This window comes from Clarias gariepinus, chromosome 12, assembly GCF_024256425.1.
Source record: "Clarias gariepinus isolate MV-2021 ecotype Netherlands chromosome 12, CGAR_prim_01v2, whole genome shotgun sequence".
Taxonomy (NCBI): Eukaryota; Metazoa; Chordata; class Actinopteri; order Siluriformes; family Clariidae; genus Clarias; species Clarias gariepinus.
The window spans coordinates 2,099,985-2,127,509 of NC_071111.1; the positions used below are offsets into that span (position 1 = coordinate 2,099,985).

The 27,525-nt window shown below is 38.8% G+C and overlaps 2 protein-coding genes across 4 annotated transcripts in view; one reads left to right on the plus strand and one right to left on the minus strand.

The window, feature by feature from the left end:
• LOC128534666 (deleted in malignant brain tumors 1 protein-like) overlaps positions 1-27,525 on the plus strand; it is a 125,825-nt gene that overhangs the window by 54,644 nt on the left and 43,656 nt on the right. The gene's annotated exons all lie outside the window — the stretch shown is intronic.
• LOC128533924 (NACHT, LRR and PYD domains-containing protein 3-like) overlaps positions 6,517-27,525 on the minus strand; it is a 30,946-nt gene continuing 9,937 nt past the window's right edge. Inside the window, exons 5-11 of one of the 3 annotated variants that reach the window (XM_053508159.1) lie at positions 27,090-27,294; positions 25,110-26,877; positions 24,398-24,571; positions 16,844-17,017; positions 9,961-10,134; positions 8,636-8,812; positions 6,517-6,710 (exon numbers count right to left, since the gene is read on the minus strand). In XM_053508159.1, coding sequence (XP_053364134.1) covers positions 6,698-6,710; positions 8,636-8,812; positions 9,961-10,134; positions 16,844-17,017; positions 24,398-24,571; positions 25,110-26,877; positions 27,090-27,294 — 2,685 coding nt within the window. In that variant the 3' untranslated portion in view covers positions 6,517-6,697. Of the gene's footprint in view, positions 6,711-8,635; positions 8,813-9,960; positions 10,135-15,312; positions 15,324-15,619; positions 15,750-16,843; positions 17,018-24,397; positions 24,572-25,109; positions 26,878-27,089; positions 27,295-27,525 lie in introns of those variants that run through there. The other 2 variants (XM_053508160.1, XM_053508161.1) reach the window with 2 other exon arrangements.

The following is a 27,525-nucleotide window of genomic DNA, read 5'->3' on the forward strand; positions in this document are numbered from 1 at the left end:
TAGACTTGTAAGAAGTTCCAGTCATGAACTATCGAACTGTCAAGTCCCCAGAGAAACAGTTGCCAACACCAGTCAAGGCCAGAACCATTTTCTAGGTAGAGAGAATCATTCCCAGACACCAGACGCATCCCAGAGAGACACACGGGGCATCCATGTGACGAGATCTTCAGCCAGAAGCGGGGCACCAGGATGGGTCAGACAGGTCCGGAGGGCAGAGGGAGTCTGGATCACTGGCAGCTCAGGAACGACATGTGTAGCTCGACAGAGAGAGAGAGAAAGAGTGAAAGGGGGGGACAGGAGGAGAGAGGAAAAAGAAAGAGGGGGGGAAAGAGAAGAAGAGGAGAGATGGCAGTTAGGTATGGTCACAGTCACACAATGTATAATGTGAATGTATATTAACTGTAGCGTGCAAGCAGAGACTCCGGCAGGACTAACTATGACATCATAACTAAAAGGGAGAGCCAGAAGGAAACACAAACATGAGGGCTTCCTGACATGTAAAGCAAACAATCACCTCACCGTCAGCAAACCTGAGTGATCAATGAGAGTGAGGAGGACAGCATCCAAACATACCAGTTCACCATAATACTCTACGTCCATGAGTCGCCCAGATCTGCTCCTTTACCTATGGCAAATCTATTTATAAAAATGCTCGGCTAAATAAATAGGTTTTTAGCCTGGACTTAAACACTGAGACTGTGTCTGAGTCCCGAACACTATTTGGAAGACTATTCCATAACTTTGGGGCTTTGTAAGAAAAAGCTCTGCCCCCAGCTGTATTTTTCATAATACGCGGTACTGACAAGCAGCCTGCATCCTTTGATCGAAGTAGGCGTGGCGGATCGTAAGACACTAGCAGTTCGCTCAGGTACTGCGGCGCGAGACCATTTAATGCTTTATATGTCAAGAGTAGTATTTTAAAATCAATGCGAAATTTCACAGGGAGCCAATGGAGTGAAGATAAGATAGGGGTGATGTGCTCATATCTTCTGGTTCTGGTGAGGACTCTCGCTGCTGCATTCTGGACTAGCTGAAGCTTATTTATGCATCTAGCTGAACAACCAGACAGTAAGGCATTACAATAGTCCAACCTAGAAGTGATAAAAGCATGAACTAGTTTTTCTGCGTCGTTTAGCGACAATAAATTTCTTATTCTGGCAATATTTCTGAGGTGAAAGAATGCTATCCTGGTAATATTATCTACATGTGCTTCAAATGAAAGGCTGGAATCAATAATCACACCAAGGTCTTTCACTGTTGCATTTGATGGAACAGAAAGGCCATCTAAAGTTACGGTATGATCTAAAATTTTACTCCTAGCTGTATGCGGTCCTATGACTAGAACTTCTGTCTTATCCGGATTTAGCAGAAGGAAGTTAGTTAGCATCCAATTTCTTATGTCCTGCACACATTGCTCAATTTTAGTAAGCTGTTTTTTCTCATCAGGTTTTGCTGAGACATATAACTGTGTATCATCAGCATAACAATGAAAACTAATACCATGCTTACGGATTATGTTGCCCAGAGGAAGCATGTAAAGGGAAAAAAGCAGTGGACCTAAAACTGAACCCTGCGGAACGCCAAACTCCACTAGAGAACATGCAGAATAATCACCATTTAAGTCTACATACTGATAACGATGGGTCAGATAGGATCTGAGCCAGGAGAGGGCTGTACCCTTAATTCCCACTACATTTTCTAATCTGTGAAGAAGAATAGCGTGATCAACAGTGTCAAAAGCTGCACTGAGGTCAAGTAATACAAGCATAGTTACACAACCCTGATCAGAGGCCAATAGAATGTCATTTACTACTTTAACGAGCGCTGTCTCTGTACTGTGATGAGGCCTAAATCCTGACTGATACAGTTCATGTATGCCATTCCTATGTATATATGAGCATAGCTGCTCCGCTACTATCTTTTCCAGGATCTTAGAGATAAAGGGGAGGTTTGATATTGGTCTGTAACTGGACAGCTGACAGGGGTCGAGGTCAGGTTTCTTAATTATTGGTTTGATAACTGCTAATTTAAAAGATTTTGGAACATTCAACTCGGAAACAAATAATCTGTTTTTATGTAATCAGTATGAAAGTAAGGAGTGGTACAGATTCTCCTGTATCGGCTCATTACAGCTAATGTGATTCCGCCTCCCCGTGCGCGCGCTGTTCATATGGAAATGAACCTTTCATCAACAGCGCGCGCACAGGGAGGCGGGATCACATCAGCTGTAATAGGAAAAAAACAGCATAAAAACAGATTATTTATTTTCAAGTTGAATTGGTAAATGTAAAAGGAGACAATTTAAGCTTTCTATAGATATGTATTTTGTGTCTCTCTGTGGAGTATTTGCTGAGTTTCAGTTCATTTTAATGACGTGTTTCTCCCTGCAGTTCACACAGACCAAGCGACAGACAGCGCACCCGGTTTATTTTCTTTATTTTATTAATGTACAAAGTTTTATTTTTAACATGTGTGCATGCAAATAAAAGTAGACACTTTACAGATTTGATTAATATATAGATCTTGTCTGTACGATTAAAACTGAAAGTGTAATTTAAGTTCTTATTGGCGTCATCAGGGTTTTTTTGCACTGTTCTTACACTTTTATATTTTAACATGTAATTTATGTGTAATTTGTGATAACAGCTATATTTTCTGTTATAGTGACTGCAGTAATGCAGCTAAAAAGTCAACTTTAATTGTTTAGGCCTAATAAACTGTTTAACTGAACTCACAAGTAAATCTTAAGTTTTCTTGTGTCAAATACATTCTCAAATAACCTAAACACTGAAAATATATACTTTGTCCTCAGATTCTTTCTTGTAACTCTCCTCTCTCTGTCACATACCTGTCTGATGGCTCATTATGCAGATCAGTATGCAGGCCTTTTTGTTCTCAGGTGTGAATCACTGCATTAGTAATGATAGTTCACGCCTTCTCACATAGACCCTTTACACTCAAAAAGTGACTTAAAAAAATGTTAATCACTATATTGTTTTCTGTGAGCAAGTAAAAAAGATCAATTTCACATCATTTTGAAGCAAAAACACTAGTCCACCAGCCCAGTTCTCAAAAAGTCTTGTGAACAAATGTTCTGTATGAGTTTCATGGCCTTATTTAAGCTACTTTTATTTTCACAAAACTTACTAACCACGCATAATATTTTTTTCCTAAAAAATGCAAACACATACATTCATTTTGGTCACGTATTATTGTAAAACAGTTTGTGCTGATTACAAGAAAAATACAGGTTGGTCAATAATATATTATAAGTAGCTGAAAAAAGCACAAATATCAGAGCATGTCCAAACATCTCAAGGACCCCAAAATCACCCCGGACCTCAGAGGGTTAATAATGTGGAACAACCTTCTTCAGTACTTTTTCTTTAAATGGGCTTATCTGGCAAACTAGTTATTACACGTGTCTGAGATTCATTTCAGTGATGGTGTTAGGGTACTTAGTGATATTAGTTTCAGCCAAATCATTACAACTAACAATGGACTATATGGCACTCTCTTGAGAGGGGGTTGGAAGGTGTTACAAGGGCACTAACTGCACAGACCAAACTGTTACCAAATTGTTCCCGCCGATTAGGCGCGTGGTCCGTTGCCTAGCAACACTGAACGAAGCGAGGCATAATCGTGGTGTTTGCTTCTGTTATAACATAGCATAGTTTATTATCTGCTGTGGTAGATATGATTTATTCAAACACAATAATAAAGCTTTATATCCTCAGGAGGGGTCATTACATTGTTTTAGCGATAATTTCACTGTCATTGCACTGTCACACTAAACAAACATCCGAGAAGTTCGGAAGCTTCAAATAGAATGAACGAACTAATGAATTTTCTCCAAACGTTATAAAATTAAGTAGAGCTAAATCCCTGAATCTCCTTATAAAATATCGCTGATTATCAATGCGGGAATGAACGGCGAATTGTCAATATTTCACGGAAGCATATATATGCATATATGGAATTAAACCTGAGATAGTTACATATACACACTGAATGACGCATAGCTAGTATTCGCGATCCCTTGCGCCATCTGCTGAGAGAAATGAGAATCGCAGGTTGGAAAAGGCAGGGAACGGCATGACCGGCGCGCAGCTGTCAGGAATTTCATTTAAATAAGAACAAAATAACTTTATACTGGCTTTTACTGGTGCGATTTTGAAAATGTAAGCATGCTGGGTGATTAAGCTCACAGATCTAGGAAAAGTCATGAAAGGAGGGTCCTGGTATTTTTTTTTCCCCATTGCGGTCAAATGACTGGTGCTCGGCGCTTCTAGTGTAAACAGAACAACACTGCGTGGACTTTTTCATATCAAACCACTGTTGTTTCAATATAGGGTAAATAAATAGACATAATGACAGCTGGGATAGGCTCCACCCCCTGAGACCCTCAACAGGATAAGCTGTTCAGATAATGGATAGATGGATGAATAACCAAAGTACTAGATTAACAAGAAAAAGTCACATTTGTTTAAGATTTTGTAATATACTTAGCTTAAAGCTTTTTATTTATATTAACATGAAAAATCATAGATGTTTTTGTCAATAAAAAGTACATTTATCAAACATTCACCATCATTTATCAATGTTGACCTGCCGCCTTTTCCTTTCATTTTATGTCTCACTGCTGCCATCTATCGTTCACTACATGTTACATAACATCCATTTTTCTTCATGTAATAATAAATAAAAATTTTAACTTCATAAAAACAGTTATGTAAACCCTTGTTTGGACTTCATGTTCTTTTTACTCAGCCAGTGTTCACAGGTCTGATGGACCCACCATGTTATTGTGTTTTTAAATCCCATTTACCTCCGTTAGATCACATTTATCAATAAAAGTGCTGATCATTTCATAATAACATGAAGTAAACAGAACACTCAACACATTAATTTCGATCTAAGTGTAGATGAGTCAATTTTATGATGTTTATTTTGGGTGAACATTCTCAAAACTGCCTGTTTTTGTTATGGAAATTTTTTATCTTGTTTATTTTAATTTAAGATGAATGTAATATACCTATTATTGTACAATAGTTCCAGACTACCTGTTGTATCAGGGGGCCATTAATTACAGTAATACACGTTAAACACACATGTGGTGTAATAGTGAACTCCTGGCAGAAGCAGGAAGGCGCTGTTACAGGTGAGACGTGTCCTGATGCTCTCTGTCCTTATTGTAAGTTATTAAGTTTAAAGTCATGTATTTCATATCAAACTGCATGGAAGCTAAACGCCATGTTGATACTGACGTGTCTCTAGCACGTGACGGAGATTAAGCCTCATTAGCATGTTGTCTGGCCTGCTACAGGACACTGGGAGGAAGCATGGTACCGTGTGCATGTACTGATTGTGGCTCTTTGCTGATTTTTTAAAATAAAATAAATGAGAGAAATCAGAGATTGGTGAATCCAGCTTTCATCACAGAGATCAACAACCATTTTAAAATCCTTATGGGTCTGCGGTACCGCCAAAGGAATGAATTGCATTTATTTTTTTCTGTTAATCGTGAAAAGAACTTAAAATGCTCCATCACTTTTGATCAGACACATAAGTGTAGTACATTATTTAAATCTGTAAAGGATTGACTTTTATTTATGTATACTCACAATATTAAGAAAACATTGTGTTTTTATAAAATAAAGAAAAATAAACAGGGTGCACTTTCAGCCGTCTCAGACAATATCTTTCTGAAACGCGTCACTAAAATGAACTGAAACTCAGTGAATACCCCCCACACACACACCCACCCACAAGAAATATATCCATAGAAAGATTAAAGTGTTTACTTTAAAACGAATCAATTTAAATCAAAAATAAATATTCTGAGTTTATGTAATCCAAAGAATCCAAGGAGAGGTACAGTCTTTCTGTCTCACTTTATTATCTGATAATGACCTGAGACAGGACACGCCCACTTTATTATCTGATAATGACCTGAGACAGGACACGCCCACTTTATTATCTGATAATGACCTGAGACAGGACACGCCCACTTTATTATCTGATAATGACCTGAGACAGGACACGCCCACTTTATTATCTGATAATGACCTGAGACAGGACACGCCCACTTTATTATCTGATAATGACCTGAGACAGGACACGCCCACTTTATTATCTGATAATGACCTGAGACAGGACACGCCCACACACTATTCACAGGTAAACAGTCTGTGTAATCTACATACAGAGGGTTTATTGCTCAATCTAAACACACTTCCAGTAAACTCTGTAGCTTTCACTCTGTTCTTAGAGCTGTGTAATTATCTGATTAATTATCTGATACTTTAAGTGTCAACAATCACCTACACCAACAAACATAAAATCAGAATGGAAAAAAGTTTTAGGCATGAAGATAACAGCGTACGACCCCAACTCAATTAATGGTGCAGCTCCACTGGACATAATGTTTTGTATTATAATGTTCCGGCTGATTGGTGCACACTGCTCAAGAAATGATATAAGCTGTGCATTTTGATATAAGCCGCTCTTAGCTGGTGCATTTTTACAAACAGCTAGAGAAGTAGGGAAGTCCTGACATGTTGTAGACCATCTGATTATCACTGAATGAGAAAAGGAAGACATCAGTTTCAGCTCTCACAGCTGTTCTTCAAAAGCTTTTGACTGTAAGAGTTTATCCTCATCATCCTCTGTGTGTGAGACTCAGATCAGATCAGAACTAAAACCTGAATCTGTAAAGAAAGAGAAAAGGACAAGGTGATCGAATTTAATCAGAATCAGTCATCAGATTCCTCACAAGAAACATCAGTGTCACACACACACACACACACACACACACACACACACACACACTAACAGATTCAAGTATACCAATTACACAAACATAAATATTATGGACAATAAGTTGATATCAATATATATCGCGATAGAATTTTTTTCAATAACGGTGATATGATTTTTAAACACATTTCCGAAATACATTTGAATATATATACACAGTGGCGGACTGGCCATCTGGAGTACCGGGAGTTATCCCGGTGGTCCGGCCCAGTCAATACGCAAATATATAAAAAATGACAGAAACCATAATATTGCATCTCTTTCCTACTCGTATGGATGAGTGCGTCGATCGCACGGGCGCCGCCGACAGAGAGCGTGTTGTTGCGGGAGAGAGAGGTTAATTTACAATAGCTGTTTATGGAAGTGTAGTCCAGTGCAGGAGATGCACTGTGGGTAATGAGGTCCGGTGTGTGTGAACGCGAGTGCGAGATGTAAGCTGGGATATAAAGCCTGAGTTTTGTTTAATCCACCCGAAAGTTTGTACTATAACCCGACAATGCAGCAAATAAAAGAACGGGCATCGAGCAGTTTGTCCATCTCATCATTACATGAATTAACGGGCTGTTATGCTGCCGCGAGCAACAATACAAATAAAGCGGAGAAGCTAACAGTGTGTTTGTTACCGCGCATGCGGATGTTTTGCCCTTCCTCAATATAAATTAGACACCTTCACTTTTAATTCACGGAGGGAGAGATATTGATCTTTTCTCGATGCAGCGAATTTCTTTGAGCAAATTAATAATAATTTCAATGAATGAAAAGGAGGAAGAAGAAAAGGTGGAGATAAAGTTTACACGAAAATAAGAAAAATCTTTGAAGGTAAATGCTCTGAAATGCTTGAAATGAACAGATTCTGCCTTTGGTGTGAAGGAAAGTTCCAGTTCCGCTCTGACGGCTTTAACATTACGGTCAGGGACAGCGAGTCTGGATCCAGCAGCTCACCACATCCCACATCATAATACACTGGATCATTAAAGTGGAGATTCATTTTTAAAACCACATACTAGTATAAAAATATAACACAAACAAAAACGTAATTATAAAAAAGTATCACTGAACATATATTGGGTCGTATTTGTAAAACAAAGAAACAGAAGGAAAGAACAATAAGTTCATTATTCAAAGTTATTCAGATCAGTGTAAAGTTAGTATGATTGTGAAAGTGCTGTAACTCCACCTGGCACAGTTTCACCCCAGTGGAACAATCTGACTACATGTGCAGTGCCATGGAAAAGTATTTGCCCCTTTCTAGAAACCTCTAGAGCCTGTCATAGGGTGTCATCAACACTCAACAATGTTCCGGCCAGAGCAATGTGTTTGTGTTGTTGCTCACTCTTTATTTATTTTATTATTTTTGTTTCTTTATCCTGGCTGAAGCAGTTTGTTTGTTGTTTCAATTTATATGAATAATCAGCCTGTTCTAGTTTAAATGGAAATATTATATTATATTATATATAAAAATATATACATCATTTTAATAGGAGGAGCCTGGAGGTATTCTAGACTTTGCAAATTCAGTTTGCAGACATCCATTGTGTTTGTCCTCGGCAGTTTTTTCCTGAGGCTTTTTAATATTGTCCATATCGATATCGAAATTATAAATTAAATGTCAAATCTGGGTAAAGCAGGGGGTCATTATTTATGGGTGAAACACACTGTGGCCTGATACAGTCACCGGGTTTATTACTGTACAAACATATTAAGATACAGAATCTCCTCTGAAGTGTAAGAGATATTAAACCCCCAAATCACTGTTACTGTGTGTGTGTGTGTGTGTGTGTGTGTGTGTGTGTGTGTGTGTGTGTCAGTAACTCACTCTAGTTTCTCCAGTGTACAGTGTGGATCCTTCAGTAGATCAGAGAGCAGCTTCACTCCTGATTCTCCTGGTTGATTGTCGTTCAGATTCAGTTCTCTCAGGTGTGATGAGGGGTTTGACCTCAGAGCTGAAACCAGAGCAGCACAACCTTCACCTGTAATACTGCAGCGTTCCAGCCTGTAGAGAGATCAACAATTATAGACACACACACACACACGGTGGCTGTTTCTCATATCCTGTGTTAGTTTGGTGTGTAGCTCGTGAACGTCCTCTGTCTAATTGAATTCTCCATTTCCACCATTAGAAGTTCTCCAAGTTGTACAAGTGTATAAATTAATTTAAAAACAACCCACAATGCACCTGTAGGGGGCATAAACATGCTCTAATTGATCTGTTGTACCCAGAATGCATTCGAGAGTAAAATAAATGAAACATTTTAGTTATTTTGTTAAGTTTATCCTATTTATTAAGGGTCCCCACATTAGTATAGAGCAGGAGTCGGCAGCCCTCGGCTCTGGAGCCGCATGTGTCTCTTTCATCCCTCTGCTGCGGCTCCCTGTGGCTTTGGAACATAAATAATGAGTATTTAATTTAAATTAAGTTAATTTTAGTTTGTTAGTTTTTTTTATGTAATTCTAAATTTAAAGATTATGGTGATATTGTAACATTAAAATAAAATATGTTTAATTTTTTTGTCACTCAAAATACGCGTCACAACCACCGATGTGTGACTCCGCCGGTAAACGATTAATTAATCTTTTTGAGTCCCGGTTTTATATTCGGCGTATTCAGAGAGATCTACGGTTCATTAATCCACACACTCAGTTTAGTATTCAGTGTTATTAGTGTTATTTATTGTACCACATGACCCCTGGGGGGCTTCATACAAAAGGGTTCTGTGTCTTCCAGTGTTTTCTTTTCATTTAAGGTTGCCGACCCCTGGTATAGAGTGAAATGTATCACTGATAATTATTATTAATTTATTAGTTTTCCATAGTGTTTATCCTGTACAGGGTCATGAGAAGCCTGGAGTCTATCACAGGAGACTTAGGACAGGAGGTGGAGTCACACTGGACAGGGTGTCAATCCACCACATGGCACACACACACACACACACTATGGGAAATTTGGGAATGCTAATTATCCTAATCTGTATGTCTTTAGGGAGGAAACCGGAGTACTTAAAAGGTTTAAATAATAAAGTGTTTAATATTCTCTCAGTCTCTTGTTATACATCAGACTTGTTGCTCTACATTTGACTATTATTAGGTTTATACTATAATAATGACAATCAGATAAACAGAATGTGAAAGTGATGATCTGACCTGAGTGTCTCCAGTGTACAGTGTGGATTCTCCAGTCCAGCAGAGAGCAGCTTCACTCCTGAATCCTGCAGGTTATTGTGACTCAGGTCCAGTTCTCTCAGACTGGAGGAGTTTGAGCTGAGAACTGAGGACAGAAACCTACAGCTTTCATCTGTGAGATCACACCGACACAGCCTGGGAGAGAAATCATGATACATCAGAACACTGACATCTCTCAGATGGGACAGAAGTGCAAGTGGCTTTAATTAAATACAAATAGGGAACTAAACGTTCATGAACGACCATCACTATTAGAAATACACAGACTCTTGTGGTGAAGCAGCAGCTCCGTGTGTTGTCTTCAATAATATCTCCCCTCATCAGGCGGTGAAGGTGCTACACATACACACACACTCACTCACACATAACACGTGCACACACACAAAATGCTGAATGAAGAAACTAAGTAGTGTGTATATAACAGTGTAAAATGATAAATAACACAGCAGAGGTCTAAGTACTAAGTTATTTCACAATAATAAAAAGGTTATGTTCCCTTAATAAGATCTCTGAAAATCACATACACTGAAAAAAATATAACACTGGCTCAACTTAAAAAAATTGAAGTAATCTGTCACACGTAATTTTTTAGCATTGATGTAAAGTAAATAAACCATTTACATGTAACTTAAAAATTTTAAGTTCATGTAAACTAATTTCTGAAGGTATATCAAACTAAAATTTTTAAGTTGTTCTAAATTAAAATAAATAAGTTGGCTATATTACTTAATCTAAATATTCTGCTAAATCTAACCTGAAATTATAAACTTGATATAAACCACTTTTTGAATGTTTGAGAACTTTTTTAAGTTGCATCAAATAAAGATTTAAGGCATTCATAATTTAAATATATATAAAAAAAGATACTTTGGATCAACTTAAAAAAATTGCAGTTGTAGAGAAGTTACATTTATAAATGAAGACAATGAACAAACAAGTTCTCCTCCAAAAACATTTATTACCATCCTTGAAACCATACCATGTTGTACTATTAAATTATTTCTCCAATAAAAGACAGAAAACAAAAATAAAATCAATAAAACAATGCATTTTTAATAACTTAAGCTTAAAAACTGTATAATCCTATTTGCTAACCATGTGAAAATCTGACAATTGTTTGACAAATAGTGTGACCAAAATTTAATACGATTAAATTTAGAATACGTTCAATATAGAATACGTTCCCTAAATATTTTCTGCCGGGCCACAAATGTGTGTTTGAGCTCACCAGGATAGCTCAAGTTTAACGCATAAATAAGGCCAAACATGGAACATTCATGTGCGACTGACTTCCTGTGGTGGCTGAAGACAGTCCTCTTCCTCCCTAAGGGCCATCGTGCACCTCTCAAGTTCAGCCTGAGCTTCACCTTTCTGAACAACCTAATAAAAGAAAGCACATTTGTTAGACAAGTTGCTCTATTTGGCAAAACAGTGTCTGATGTATGAATGTAAAAATCACTTAATGCTCCCTATGAGTGCAAAAAAACACCTAGGATTATGGTGCATCAAGTTAAATTTAATTATGTCAATGAATAGGCCAAAACAACAAACATACATATACACACACATTATATATTACATTATATTGCCAAAAGTATTGGCTTTCCTGCCTTCACATGCATATGAACTTGAGTAACATCCACTTCTTAATCCATAGGGTTTGATATGATGTTGGACATTTGCAGCTATAACAGCTTCAGCTCTTCTGTAAAGTCTTTTCACAAGTTCAAGGAGCATGTATGTAACTAATGTTAATACATACTATGATTTAAAAAAAATAATAATAATGCCCCGGTGTAAAGGTTGTGCTGCAGCTGATAATGCCACTGACCTCGTAACATTTTTCAATCCTAAGGTTGAAATGCTTCATGAACAAATGCTTACCAGTGTTTAAACAGTTGGTCCACTTCTTCCACTAAATACACCATAAGACATTTCAGGAGATACTCTCTTCATACATTCACCTCCAGGCTCTAGGCATGTAAAAACAAACATAGTATTATGTTAGGCTTTTAAAGCGTAATAAAATGAACATGGCAAACGTTGAAACCTGTATTCAGACAGCATTCACTAACCTGTGAACAAGTTAAACTAAAATGTTTTATTCTGCTAGTTTTGTTTTAATTTAGTGCGTCACAGCCAACTTGATTTGAATGCCTTGCTCAGCTCCTGTGACTTCCATTCACAATATTACATTTAACACCAAGCTAATTTCTGTTATTTTTGAGTGAGTACATACCAGATCAAAAACTTGAAGATGAAGATTATATCTCTGGTCTTCTCTCAATGAATTTGTAGTGTTGCTTGTCCAAGGAAACCAGCAATCTTGCTTGAAGTGGAGCAGTTGTAATTCTCAGAAGCTCATTATTGATCTTAAAAAAAAAAAAAAAGGAAAAACAAAAATTGGACTGGCTCAAGTTCTTAGCAAATCTTAATTACAGTATGTATAGAAAGAATCACCCCCCCACACACACCTTTAAAATAACTGCATTCTGTTGCTTTGTAAGTGCTCACTACTGATAATACAATAAACCAATAAACATAATTCAGTTTTGCAGGATAACTAAAATTATTCTCTGATATTATCAGATAATTCAACTACTAATTTTCAGTGCTCTGTCATTTCGAGAGAGTTTATTTTAGGATATTTAGATTTAGACTGACATTTAATAAATTCACGGCAATTCTATTGTATCATTTCCATTTCAAAAGTTATCCACATAGCGTTTTAATTTGTGGATTCTGGGACTTATCAATGTCTGCAGTATGGGTAAAATAATGCCCTTTCAGAAAAGCTAACAGACCTTTAAACACAAAAGTGAATAAAGATTTCATGTTTACTTTTAAACAGTAATGGCTAACCTCAGCTTGTTGGTCTAAGTGACCACTAGCTCGAAGTGGGACAGTGCTCCGCCCATTAATCCATGATACTAATACCAAGCAAATTGGAATATATATACACACACATACATACACTGTTTTTGTGTTTTATTTCACATTTTATTTAATTTACATGGTTAATTTAATCGGTCGACTTGTGGACTTTTGTACTTTTACTTGTAGTAACGTTTAATCAACGTGTAAAATTGCTGCTGGTATTAGGGATTATATACTGATAACGTTAAAAACGTGTGATAAAGTGTTACCAGTATGTCGGGAACATGTGCTAATGCCCCGTTTCATACGAGGGAATATAGTTTCAGCGATATTACATTACTTACACGTTAGCAAGTCCAGAAGGTTTTAATCATAACTATAAGTACAGTACAAACATCACTCACTCCGAACTGGCTGTTCTATGTTTAGGTCACTTTCCTATTAATTTTTACATCGTTAACCAACGGTACTTAAATATAATTAATTTCATTTTATTCGGCACAGCGTAGAAACTCCGGTGTTTTTGAAAATAACCGCGTTAGTTTGCTAATGCTAAGTAATACTGTATAGGTGTTTTTAGCCAGCAAACACGGACGCAAAATTTAATCTACAAAGTAGTTGTTCCTGACATAAATCAATCTTTTGCTCACGGAAGAGATACATTTAACATAGAAATGACATGAGTTTGCTTTCTTACCTGTTATTTTCTTTGAAAAACGATGGCCGCCAGCAGAACGGGATTCAGTCCTCGATAATACTACGTCACGAGGTCACGTGACACGGCGAACTTTTGGTTTAAAGTAGAAATTGTCCTTTGAATGAACTAATTAAATTTAGGTTTAACCAGGAGCTGAAATGTTTGCTTTTAAGCAACATAAAAATATCAGTTTCGTATAGGAAATTTATTTTTTCCCATCAGATCAATGTAGCAAACTTACTTTGTATCAATGACACAGCAGTTTACTTTTTTCAGTGTACCTGATTGTTTGAGTGTGACATATCTAAATGCCAAAAAAACTATTAATTTTGTCTTAAATTTTAGTAGTAATTAAAAAAACTACAATCATCACACATTCCAACTCAATATTCTTTAGGTTTAACAACAAAAACTTAAAACATTTAGTAAATTGCCCCATGCAAAAAGCAAGTGCTCATGGGAAGTATGTAACATCAGGGACAAGTAGCGAGGACACACTGCTGTGAGAACGGACAAGAATCACCTAGAACATTCCTTATAAATCCTGGTAAGTAAGCAGCTAGCACAAGTTAGTGAAATAATGACTGCATACACAACTTTATAGTAGTGATGGGTCGTTCATGAACAATTCGTTCTTTATGAATGAAGTAGAAGAACGGAACAGATCAAAACAATCAGAAGTCTCAGAGAGTGATTCATTCATTTTCTATGGGTGCACAAAGCATCGCGAAACCTCCGTAGGTGAACAGAAAACAGAAATGAGAAAGTCTTTTGGTCCGAATCATGCGTTCTTTTGTCGTGTGACTGTCATAGACGCTATGCAGTGCAATAGATTCAAAAGAACAAACGACTGAGACTAGAAGACTCATGAGAAGAACCGCTCAATTCTGTCTCCTGTGTAATGCACTACATAGCATCAATGGGAATCACATGACAAAAGAACGAACAATTCGGACCAGAAGATATGAGAGGTGAGCTGCTCATTCTGTTTATAATAATATGTCCTTAGCTGCATTGAAATATTTTCATTACTGGAACTGGAGCCAAAATTTGTGTATGTAGACGTGTTGGGGGTCTGTTTATTAAAAATGTAAAATTTTATTATATATACACTACCGTTTAAAAGTTTGGGGTTACTTGCAAATTTCTTAGTTTTTGTTTAGTGATTTATTTTCTACATTCTACAACAATGCTGGGGATTTCAAAACTATAAAATAACACATATGGAATTAGGTAATTACTTAACAAGAAAAACAACAGTTAGTTGTTATTTTAAGACACAGAGGTCAGCCTTTCTGTAATAGTTCTTGCAAGAACAGTATTGTCAAGTGCATTTGCAAAATCCGTCAAGCACCATAATGAAACTGGCTCTCGTGAAGGCCGTCCCAGGAGGGCGAGACCAAAACCTACCTCTGCCTCAGACGAGAAGTTCATTTAGAGTTATCAGCCTGAAAAATGACCAATTAACAGCACCTCAGATTAGAGGCGTTATGAAGTCTTTACAGAGCAGAAGTAGCAGAAACATCTCACCATTAACTGTTCAAAGGAGATTAATGCATTTTTGGACGCCTTCAGCATTCCTTTACAATGTAGAAAGAAATAAAAATCAGGAACCATCATGGAGTTAGAAAGTGACCTCAAACTTTTGAACGGTATATAAAGAAATAAATAAATTTATAAATTTAGTTTGCACCATTCAAATGTCTTACTGTGTATAAGAGTCTCATCACCGTAATTTGCTTGAAGTCTTCTGTAAATGTCAAAATCTAATTGGTTTTAGGACGTTCCAGAGAATTTATCATCACAAGTCCCATTTTGAATTGAACGGCAATCGTATTATGATGTATATTAGTCCAGAAAGTATGTATTTGAATGGAAATACTACTTTACCAGTCTGCTAGACTTTACACTAACAGTCACACTTGTACTTACTTGTACACTATTGTTCCTCTTTTAGGTTACAGCTTATGGGACGACAGTGTAAGCTCTGTGCATTTGTCACAACATCAAAAGGAATTTCGATCATTACGGAGTGAAACATGGTACCTTTGGTGATGGATATTCAGTGTCCTGTCTTCATTTAGACTGTCATTGCTCCTTTAAGACCTGAGAAGGCCTGGACACACACTTGTATGGATCCCACAGTTTGCAACTGAAGAGTGTGAAGGTGTGCAATCTTTCAGATGTAAAATGTGACTCATTAGATTCTAATACTAAAGTCTACATTCCACATATTAACTGTATAATGTCTGTGGGAGATGTATTGATTAGGTATTGATTGAGACTGTTTATTAATAAGATCAATTCAGCTCACTTTTTTATGATCTTGTTACGTGTCATTTGTAAAGTAAACCAGGTTGAGTTTAGACTTCATGTCTTGTTAAATTTTGCAAATAAATGTTTAATTTAAATGGTAAGGTGTGTATAGATGCTTTGTTTATATTTTGATGTGATATAGATATATTGACTCCTCGAGTAAAGGGTAAATATAGTTTAAAAATAAACTAAGTGTAACATGTTAATTATGTGATAGAGGAGTATGAATTAGTAAACCACAGTTTTATGTATTCGAGTGTCGAGTCCAGTTCTGTTAATTGAGGTTCAGGTAGAATGTAGGAAATTCTAGTCCTGAACTATTAAGCGACTGCAGTCACAAATCCTCAAGAACAGATAACCAACTACACAACCTAACCAGATACACAACCAACAAAGAGCACACACACACACACACACACACACACACTCACACACACTCACACACACACTCACACACACACACACACTTTAAATAAATAAAACTTTGCCTCCTCCAGTGTGTTTCCTGAGATCTGTGATTCTCTTGACGAGACATTACACATGTGGTCCTGACCGCTGGTTTATTATTTTAAGTATTTATTTGAGGATTTAGTATTTTTCGCCAGAGTGTATGAATTAATCTACAGACATCCCACAATGCACCTGTAGGGGGCGTACATACACTCTCCTTCTGTAGAGTGATCTTCTGTACCCAGAATGCATTTTCAGATAAAAATTAGTAAAAAATGTGAGTTAATTGTGTAGTTTAACCTGATTATTAACCATTAGAACATTAGAACAGAGTTAAATCTATCACTGATCATTAAAATTTATATTTAAAGGGTTAATAAAGTGTTTAATATTCTCTCAGTCTCTTGTTATAAATCAGACTTGTTGCTCTACATTTGACTATTATTAGGTTTATACTATAATAATGACAATCAGATAAACAGAATGTGAAAGTGATGATCTGACCTGAGTGTCTCCAGTGTACAGTGTGGATTCTCCAGTCCAGCAGAGAGCAGCTTCACTCCTGAATCCTGCAGGTTATTGTGACTCAGGTCCAGTTCTCTCAGACTGGAGGAGTTTGAGATCAGAACTGAGGACAGAAACCTACAGCTTTCATCTGTGAGATCACACCCACACAGCCTGGGAGAGAAATGACGATACATCAGAACACTGACATCTCTCTCTCACACACACACACAGTTTTACACCATACAGTTAAAATAAAAATAAAAATAGACAAATTATCATAAGATTTAGGTTATTTTGGACCGGCTCAAAGAAATCATTAAAAGGAAAAATTTTGCCGCAGTGTTCATGGTCATGATGTGAACCTCTGACTTTGTGTGTGTGTGTGTGTGTGTGTGTAACGTTTTAAAGTTTTGTAATTAAATATACGAGTTTCTCGGTCTGTCCGCTGTGCTCAATAATCTTACTGACTCCAGGAGAGACACAGTCACACACACACACGCACGCACACACACACACACGTTGTATGTCAGAAAGGTCTCTGTTTCTTAACAGTAAAAGACTTTGAGTATTTATATGTTTAGCCGAATGCCTGGTGTCAGGAACAACTGATCCCAAAAAGGACATGAACCATTTTAACACGTCCTGGTGAAATCCTGAAGAACAAAGAGTGGAACTTGTACAGATGTTCATCCAGAGACGAACCAGGTGGTGTTAGAGGGAGAGAGACAGAGAGAGAGACTTTTATACACTCTTTATTGTCGATTATAGAAGAAAAAAAATTATAAATGACTGTCTCTGTTCTCCTAAGTGACAGTGGACTTTTGTTTGTTTTTTCTTGCTGCTTTGGCACTTTGTAGTAGTGTTTTTACTAAACGCCTTTTTTAACGTCCGGCATCTGCAAGTGATTTAGTTGCTCCGGAAAAAAAGGGTTTGCTTGTTCCTCAATGTCCATAGGGGTGTCTCTATGTGTGTGTGTGTGTGTGTGTGTGTGTGTGTGCTGCACCCTGCTCCCTCACTATACTGTGCTGCTGCACTTAAAGTCTGACTTCGTGTTTTCCTCTTGGTGATGGGTATTATAGTGGGTTATGTAGTGGGCTCTGTAGTGGGCTCTGTAGTTCAATTCAATTCAATTTTATTTGTATAGCGCTTTTAGCGATTTACATCATCACAAAGCAGCTTTACACAATCAAAAGAATTAAGTTTGTATGAAATGTGAATGTGTATGAATCAAAATTATATGATTGTTCCTGATGAGCAAGCCTAGGACGACAGTGGCAAGGAAAAAACTCCCTGAGATGGTAATAGGAAGAAACCTTGAGAGGAACCAGACTCAACAGGGAACCCATCCTCATCTGGGTGAAAACAGATAGCAGGGATTGATGTGCATAGTAATATGCGAGACTGGAAGTTCAGTATAAGAAGAGATGTGTAAGATTAAAGTCCAGTTTGTTCCTGGAGGCTCAGGTAGACTGTGAGAAATTCCAGTCCTGAACTATTGAGCGACTGAAGTCACAGGTCCTCAGAGAACAGCTGTCTGCATCAGTCGAGGACAGGACCACCTTCATGGAAAAGTGGAACCAACCCCAGTCACCACACGCATTCCAGGCAGACCACACGGGGGCATCCATGTGATGAGATCTCCAACCAGAAGCAGGACTCCAGGATGAGTTAGAGAGGTCCAGCGGGCAGAGGGGGTCTGGATCACTGGCAGCTCAGGAGCGACATGTATAGCTCGACAGAGAGATAGGTAGAGAAAAAGGGAGAGAGGGAGAGAGAGAGAGAGGAGAGAGCAGAAAAGGAGAGAGCAAAGAGACGGAGAAATAACAGTTAGGTATGGTCACAGTCAAACAATGTAAAAAGTGAATGTATATTTAGTGCAGAGTGCAAGCAGAGACTCCGGCAGGACTAACTATGACAGCATAACTAAAAAGGGAGAGCCAGAAGGAAACACAAACATGAGGGGGAACTGAGATGTAAAGCAAACAATCACCTCATTGTCAACAAACCTGAGTGATCAATGAGAGTGGGGAAGACAGCATCCAAACATTCCAGTTCACCTAATACTCTACGTCCATGAGTCCCTCAGATCTGCTCCTTTACCTAAGGCAAATCTATTTATAAAAATGCTTGGCTAAATAAATAGGTTTTTAGCCTGGACTTAAACACTGAGACTGTGTCTGAGTCCCGAACACATTTGGAAGACTATTCCATAACTTTGGGGCTTTGTAAGAAAAAGCTCTGCCCCCTGCTGTAGTTTTAATAATACGCGGTACTGACAAGCAGTCTGCATCCTTTGATCGAAGTAGGTGTGGCGGATCGTAAGACACTAGCAGTTCACTCAGATACTGCGGCGCGAGACCATTTAATGCTTTATATGTCAAGAGTAGTATTTTAAAATCGATGCGAAATTTCACAGGAAGCCAATGCAATGTGGATAAGATAGGGGTGATGTGCTCATATCTTCTGGTTCGAGTGAGGACTCTCGCTGCTGCATTCTGGACTAATTGAAGCTTGTTTAAGCACCTAGTTGAACAACCAGACAGTAAGGCGTTACAATAATCCAACCTAGACGTGATGAAAGCATGAACTAGTTTTTCTGCATCATTTGGTGACAATATATTTCTTATCTTGGCAATATTTCTGAGGTGAAAGAATGCTATCCTGGTAATATTATCTACATGTGCTTCAAATGAAAGGCTTGAATCTATAATCACACCGAGGTCTTTTACTGTTGCACTTGATGGAACAGAAACCATTTAACATCACAGTGTGATCAGAAAGCTTACTTCCAGCTGCTTGTGGTCCTATGACTAGAACTTCTGTCTTATCAGGATTAAACAGAAGGAAATTAATTAACATCCAATCTCTTATGTCCTGCACACATTGCTCAACTTTAGTAAGATGGTTTTTCTCATCTGGTTTTGCTGAAACGTATACTTGTGTGTCATCAGCATAACAATGAAAACTAATACCATGTTTATGAATTATGTTGCCTAGAGGAAGCATGTAAAGGGAAAAAAGCAGTGGGCTTAAAACAGAACCCTGTGGAACACCAAACTCAACTTGAGAACATGAGAAATGGTCACCATCTAAATCTACAAACTGATAACGATCAGTCAAATAGGATCTGAGCCATAAGAGGGCCGTTCCCTTAATTCCTACTACATTTTCTAATCTGTGAAGGAGAATACTATGATCAATAGTGTCAAAAGCTGCACTGAGGTCGAGTAACACAAGAATAGTGACACAACCCTGATCAGAGGCCACTAGGAGGTCATTTACTACTTTAACGAGTGCTGTCTCTGTGCTGTGATGAGGCCTAAATCCTGACTGATACAGTTCATGTATGCTATTCCTATGTAGATATGAACATAGCTGTTGTGATACTACCTTTTCCAGAATTTTAGAGATAAACGGGAGGTTTGATATCGGCCTGTAATTGGAAAGCTGACAGGGGTCAAGGTCAGGTTTTTTGATTAGTGGTTTAACAACTGCTAATTTAAGGGATTTAGGAACATACCCACTGCTGACTGAACAGTTAATTACTTTTAACAGGGGTTCTGTTATTGCTGGAACTATCTGCTTGAGAAAATGTGTCGGTATAGGATCTAATTCACAGGTTGACGATTTTAAAGAGGGGATGAGTGAAATTAGTTCACTCGCTTCAAGGGGAGTAAAGTATTCTAGGTTCTGATGTGATGTGATTAATTTATCATCTGTATCACTTAAATTGTCTGGTTTAAAAGCCTGAATTTTTTGCCTAATATTTATGATTTTGTTATTGAAAAAGTTCATGAAATCCTCACTACTGTATGTTGTTGTTGTGGAGATTTCTGCAGTGGTCTTGTTTTTAGTTAATTTAGCTATGGTATTAAATAAAAATCTAGGATTATTTTTGTTATTTTCTATAAGAGTGGAGAGATACATTGACCTAGCAGCACTGAGAGCTCTTCTATAGTTCAGGATGCTCTCCTTCCATGCTATTTGGAAAACTAACAATTTAGTTTGACGCCATTTGCGTTCTAATTTCCGAGCGGTTTGTTTTAGAGTGCGTGTGTGATCGTTATACCAAGAAGCGAGTTTCTTATCTCTAATCATTTTTCTTTTAACTGGAGCTACATTATCTAAGCTATGACGAAGTGTTGACTCCAGATATTCAGTCGCTTGATCGAGTTCTGTGGAATCGAATGGCGATCCAATTAAAGTTGATAACTCTGGAAGATTATCGATAAAGGTCTGTGTGGTATTTGATGTGAATGTACGTTTAAGTACATAATTAAATAGTAAATAGTACATTATTACTATGAGACACTTTAATCGAGACAAGACAGTGATCTGATATAACTTCAGACTGTGGAATTGTAATTATGTTTCTTATACTTAATCCGAAGGATAATATTAAGTCCAAAGTGTGGCCTGCTTTATGAGTGGGTCCTACTACACACTGATTTACTCCTACTGAGTCCAGTATGGACATAAATGCTGTTCTCAGAGGGTCTTCTGGATTCTCAAAATGAATATTAAAATCTCCAGCAATTAACGCTTTGTCTACGAAAACGACAAGGTTTGAAAGGAAATCTGCAAATTCACAGAGAATTTCAGAGTACGGCCCTGGGGGTCTGTAAATCATGATTAGCGGGATCGTCTGAGCTGACTTTATGTTACTATAGAGAATTTTAAATGCATTAAATTTAAATCTGTGTTTTTGTCATTAGCCAGATTATCGTTGTAAATAACTGCGATGCCTCCTCCTCTACCAGTTAACCGAGGCTGGTGTATGTAGCTGTATCCAGGAGGACTAGCTTCATTTAGAGCTACATACTTGTCCTGTTTAATCCAGGTTTCAGTTAAACATAATATATTAAACTCCTAGTCTGTGATAGTTTCGTTAATAATAACTGCTTTAGATGCGAGAGATCTAATATTTAACAGTCCTAGCTTCAGATCAGAGGTGCCGGCTGTGCATTCAGTGTGATCTGAGTTTGAAATATCTATGTTAATTAAATGATTACAACAGACTTTGAGTCTTTCTCAATTTGCTTTTGTTTTTAGCTCGGGGAACAGACACAGTCTCAATACAGTGAACCCTGGGTGACGACTTTATGCAGCTAGCAGACGGTTGGTTTAGCCTGTCTGTCTGCTCCCTGGCCTGGGCTCTGGATCGTCACAGATTAACTACTCCTCTTCTGAGACTATGAGCTATACTACAGGAAATGAGAGCAGCACCTTCCCGAGTGGGATGGACACCGTCCCGTCCTAACAGGCCAGTTTTGCCCTCAAAGGTCTTTCAATTATCTACTTATTATGAACCCCACGTTGTTTTCGGAGCACCACCTGGACATCCAGCAGTTCAGCGACCATAACCTGCTGTAAGTTATGTCACCATGTCTCATCGGGATGGGACCAGAGCATACTACTCCATCAGACATCGCCTTCGCTAATTTAAACACCTCTATAAAGTTATTCTTACTAATCTCTGACTGAGGAAGGAGTATATCATTAGCTCCAGCATGTACCACTATCTTGGAGAACCTGTGCTGTCCTAGAGCCCTAAGATTACCTGCTATGTCCAGTGCCCGGGATACACCTAACCACTGACACTGGCACCCCTAAAGGCCTAGCTAATTTCACGTGCCTCATTATAGAGTCTCCTATAACCAGAGCTCTTTCAGGTTTCTCAGCGGGTGCATCACTGAGAAGAGCAAACCTGTTGGACACGTGAAGCGCAGAATTCACAGAGCTTTGGCTGAACGAGTATGCCGCCGAGTCGTCACCCACTCGCCCCGCTGTGAGGGCTCTAATGCCGGAGTCGGGGGCTGGTTATCTCCGCCTGTGGCACCCAGACTGTCCGCTACGGGAATAACACTGCTCTTACACTCTCTAACCCTCTCTAAAGTCTGGATGCGCTCTTCTAACGCTGATATCTTCTCCGTCAGAGTGCTCACTAACACAAACCTATCACAAATAAAATTACCACTAACGACGGAGGAAGAATGTCTTAACATCCTGCACTCTACACACTGAACGAGCTGAATATTAGACATGATATCGTACCTGAGTAGTTATTTGGTGATGGATTCCGCTTGTTGTTCTCCGATGATGCGCGCGTTAAACGAGGAACTTTCGCAGGAACAATACGAAAAACAGGAAGCTACGTGTAGTGGGTTCTGTAGTGGGCATCTCCTCACTTTTTTTTCCTGGGTTTAGCTGCAGTGTTTTCTGTCTGTGTTTCTTTGGGTGTCAGTGGTGGTGTGCTGGTCTGTTGCTCCTGTATCTCTCCATTGCAGACATTGTGGGTGGGGTCAGTATTAGGGGCAGGGTCACTGTCAGTGGTGGATACTGTACTCGCACTATTTACAGTGGTGTCGGCGCCGGGTGCAGTGTGTGTCTCTGTGGTGATGGTGTGTTCAGGGTGACGTGTTCGAGTCGTGTCTGCGGTGTGTCTTTGCGTCCCGCTGTGGACTCGGCCTCCTCGGTGATCTCCGGCTGACTGTCCCCGCGCTGCTGCCACCATATCCAGGCCGAGTCGTCCCCTGAGCTCTCAGGCTGCACGGCTCCGTGTGGACAGCTTAGCCTTATATGTCCTACATCCCCACACTCGAAACACCTCAGCCGCTCCTTGGTGGCAAAAACTGTGTAACTGCTGTTTCCCTCTTTACACGTAAAATCTACATTTCATGTCTGTTATTGATTATTTAAAACAATTAAACTTTGCAGGATAGCTCTCATAGGACTGACGAACTTCCCAAAGCGGGTCAGCTCCTTCATTATTGCCTCGTCCTTAATAAACGGGGTCACGTTAGAGATCACCACTCACAACGCAGGGGCAGACAGCGGGGTAACTGTGTACCGTGGATCCTCTCACACAAATTCCAGTCTTTATTATCGTGTTCATGAGATTCATATTTGTGAGAAACACCATCATCGCCTTGTTTATCTGGGAGGCAAAGTAGATACTCACACCCGACCTGCTCTCCCACCGCTAACAGCACCTTCTCTACCTGTACACCGTCCTCCAGCACACACCTAACGCCAGGTCAGAGAGACAAAGTCTCCACACCGGACTCACAGGCCATGGTGTCCCGCCCACTCTCTCTCACGCTAATAGATTAGCTCCATTTTGCTAACAACAATAAGAAGTGGTGAAAAATCGGACAGTCTGTCTAAACTTGGCAAGACGCCAAACAGTCTTATACACGTCTCCTTACACCCAGCGCATGTGAAGAGAGAGAGACAGAGAGGGACAGAAAGACAGAGACAGAGTGAGAGAGTGAGAGAGAGAGAGTGTTTTACACACACACACACACACACACACACACACACAATGGGAAATTTGGGAATGCTAATTATCCTAATCTGTATGTCTTTAGGGAGGAAACCGGGGTACTTGAAAGGTTTAAATAATATTTAAAAGGTTTAAATAATAAAGTGTTTAATATTCTCTCAGTCTCTTGTTATACATCAGACTTGTTGCTCTACATTTGACTATTATTAGGTTTATACTATAATAATGACAATCAGATAAACAGAATGTGAAAGTGATGATCTGACCTGAGTGTCTCCAGTGTACAGTGTGGATTCTCCAGTCCAGCAGAGAGCAGCTTCACTCCTGAATCCTGCAGGTTATTGACACTCAGGTCCAGTTCTCTCAGACTGGAGGAGTTTGAGCTGAGAACTGAGGACAGAAACCTACAGCTTTCATCTGTGAGATCACACCGACACAGCCTGGGAGAGAAATGATGATACATCAGAACACTGACATCTCTCTCTCACACACACACACACACACACATATGCAGTCCGAATCTGCAGTTAAACATCTGAATATTTGTGTTTGTATTAATTACATCAACTGTAAATATTGACTAATTATGTATTAACATGTTTAATGGCTGAATAATACAACCTGAAATCTGACTTGTCTCATATATTTTCATATACATTTATGCTTTTTTTATTTTGTGTGTGTGTGTGTGTGTGTGTGTCTTAAAATTAATATCAATGAGTGTGGAATAATTTGCAAGTTACAGAAACTTAATTTTGCCACAAAATCTGAAATTTAAATGTAAAAACGTGGGAAAAAACACTAAAACAGAAAAAAGTTATTTAATAAATAATGCTCTCTATTAAGTAAACACTCTCATTACTCCTTGTTAGATAAATACATTAATAAATAAATAAATAAATAAATAAAGTTTATGTAGTTAGTAATACAGTTATTAAATCATTTTAAAATGTGATCTTTGATTATAAAATGACTCACTCAGCTTTTCTGGATGCTTTGACGACTGGAAGCAGCCTCAGAAGACATTCATCTGATGGGTAATATTTACTCAAATGAAACACATCCAGATTCTCTTCTGAGATCAGCAACACAAACACCAGAGCTGACCACTGAGCAGGAGAGAGTCTGACTCCCCTGAGACACCCATGATCTCCTCTGTTCAGGTAATGTTGTACTTCCTGCACTAGAGAATGATCATTCAGTTCATTCAGACAGTGGAACAGATTGATGAATTTCTCTGGAGATGTATTCTCTCTGATCTTCGTCTTGATGTACTCGACTGTTTCCTGTTTGCTGTGAGACCTGCTTTCTGTCTGGGGCAGTAGGTCTCGTAAAAGAGTCTGATTGGACTCCAGTGAGAGACCCAGGAGGAAGCGAAGGAAAAGGTCCAGGTGTCCATTCTCACTCTGTAAGGCCTTGTCCACTGCACCCTTCAGGAAATCTGACATGTTTGATTTGGAGAAAAGATCAGACAGATCAGTGGTTTGTTGTCTTGTAGCCTTTTTGTTGATAAAGGAGAGAAATGTGTATAAAGCAGCCAGAAACTCTTGAACACTCAGATGTACAAAGCTGAAGACCTTCCCCAGGTGAAGCCCAAACTCCTCTCTGAAGATTTGGGTACACACTCCTGAGTACACTGACACTTCTCTGACATCGATGCCACACTCTTCCAGGTCTTCCTCATAGAAGATCAGGTTTCCTTTCCCCAGCTGTTGGAAAGCCAGTTTTCCCAGAGCCAGGATACTCTCTCTAGTCTGCTGAGGATCAGGGTCACATTTCTGATGGTACTTTTGGTCCTTGTGTTTGACCTGAAAGATCAAGAAGTGTGTAAACATTTGAGTCAGAGTCTTGGGGATCTCTCCACTCCGTGTTTTACCCAACATTCTTTCTAGAACAGTGGCTGACATCCAGCAGAAGACTGGGATGTGGCACATGATGTAGAGGCTTCTTGAAGACTTCATATGTATGATGATTTTATTGGCCAGGTTCTCACTGATCCTATTCCTGAAGTACTCCTCTTTCTGAAGATCACTGAACCCTCGTACCTCTGTTACCTGGTCTACACACTCAGGAGGGATCTGATTGGCTGCTCCTGGTCGAGAGGTGATCCAGAGGAAAGCAGAGGGAAGCAAGTTCCCCTTGATGAGGTTTGTCAGCAGCACATCCACTGAGGCTGACTCTCTCACATCACACAACATCTCATTCTTCTGAAAATTTAGAGGAAGTCGACACTCATCCAGACCATCAAAGATGAACAGAACTTTGTTGATCTCACAGTCTATTAATTTTAATCCTTTGATTTCTGGGAAAAAGTCATGAAGAAGGTCCATCAGACTGAGAGGTTTCTGCTTCATCAGATTCAGCTCTCTAAAGGGAAGTGGAAACATGAAGGTGAAGTCCTGATTTGCTTTTCCTTCAGCCCAATCCAAAATCAACTTCTGCACAGAGACTGTTTTTCCAATTCCAGCAACTCCTTTAGTCAGCACACTTCTGATGGACTCGTCTTCAAAGAGATCATTACATTTGATGGATGTCTCCTGTGTCGTTGGTCTCCTGGACGCTGTCTCAATCTGTCTCACCTCATGTTCATTATTGACGTCTCCACTCCGACCCTCTGTGATGTAGAGATCTGTGTAGATCTCATTCAGAAGTGCTGAACTTCCATGCTGTGAGATTCCTTCATTAATTCTTTTACATTTCTCACTCAGTTTGGATTTGAGGTTTCGCCGGTACACAGAGACGAGTTCTGATAAAAAGAAGAATAAAATGTAAACTCTATGATCATCTCTGTTGACTATTGATATTTTCATATCTGTATATCATATGTAATGTCAGTACTGATCTGTTATTATATTCTATTGATAAAAGCATATCATTATGATGAGGTGTGTTTAATAAATTCACAGCAGTTTCCTTCCTCTAAAGTTAAAGTGATGTTATAAGTCCATGAGCTCTTACTGTTCTGCAGTGTGTTAGCGAGATCTGTGTGGTTGATGTTCTTCAGGACGTGCAGTGTGATCTTCAGCGCTGACACTCTGACACTGCTCTGATCCTCCTCATCCTCCACCTCCCTCTCAGTGCATGCTGGGTAATCTGGACTCAGGAGCTTCTTAAATCTCTTCAGCTCATTCTTTAACAGAGTGATGACTTTGTGCTCCAGCTCCTGATTAGAAACAAAAAGAAAAAAATTCAAAAACATTATGATGTCATAAGAGTGTGTGTTTATTCCTGAATGTAAAACTTTCTTTGTTGTCCGATTAAGCGCTTGAATTTTAAAATGCTGTATTTTATTCTAATCCTATACAGAAGGTGTCCAGCTCCAGATTAGGGCGTAAATAAACAAACAAAAACATGCAGGTGAGTCAGTGAACATTTCTGTGTGTTTGAACCCAAT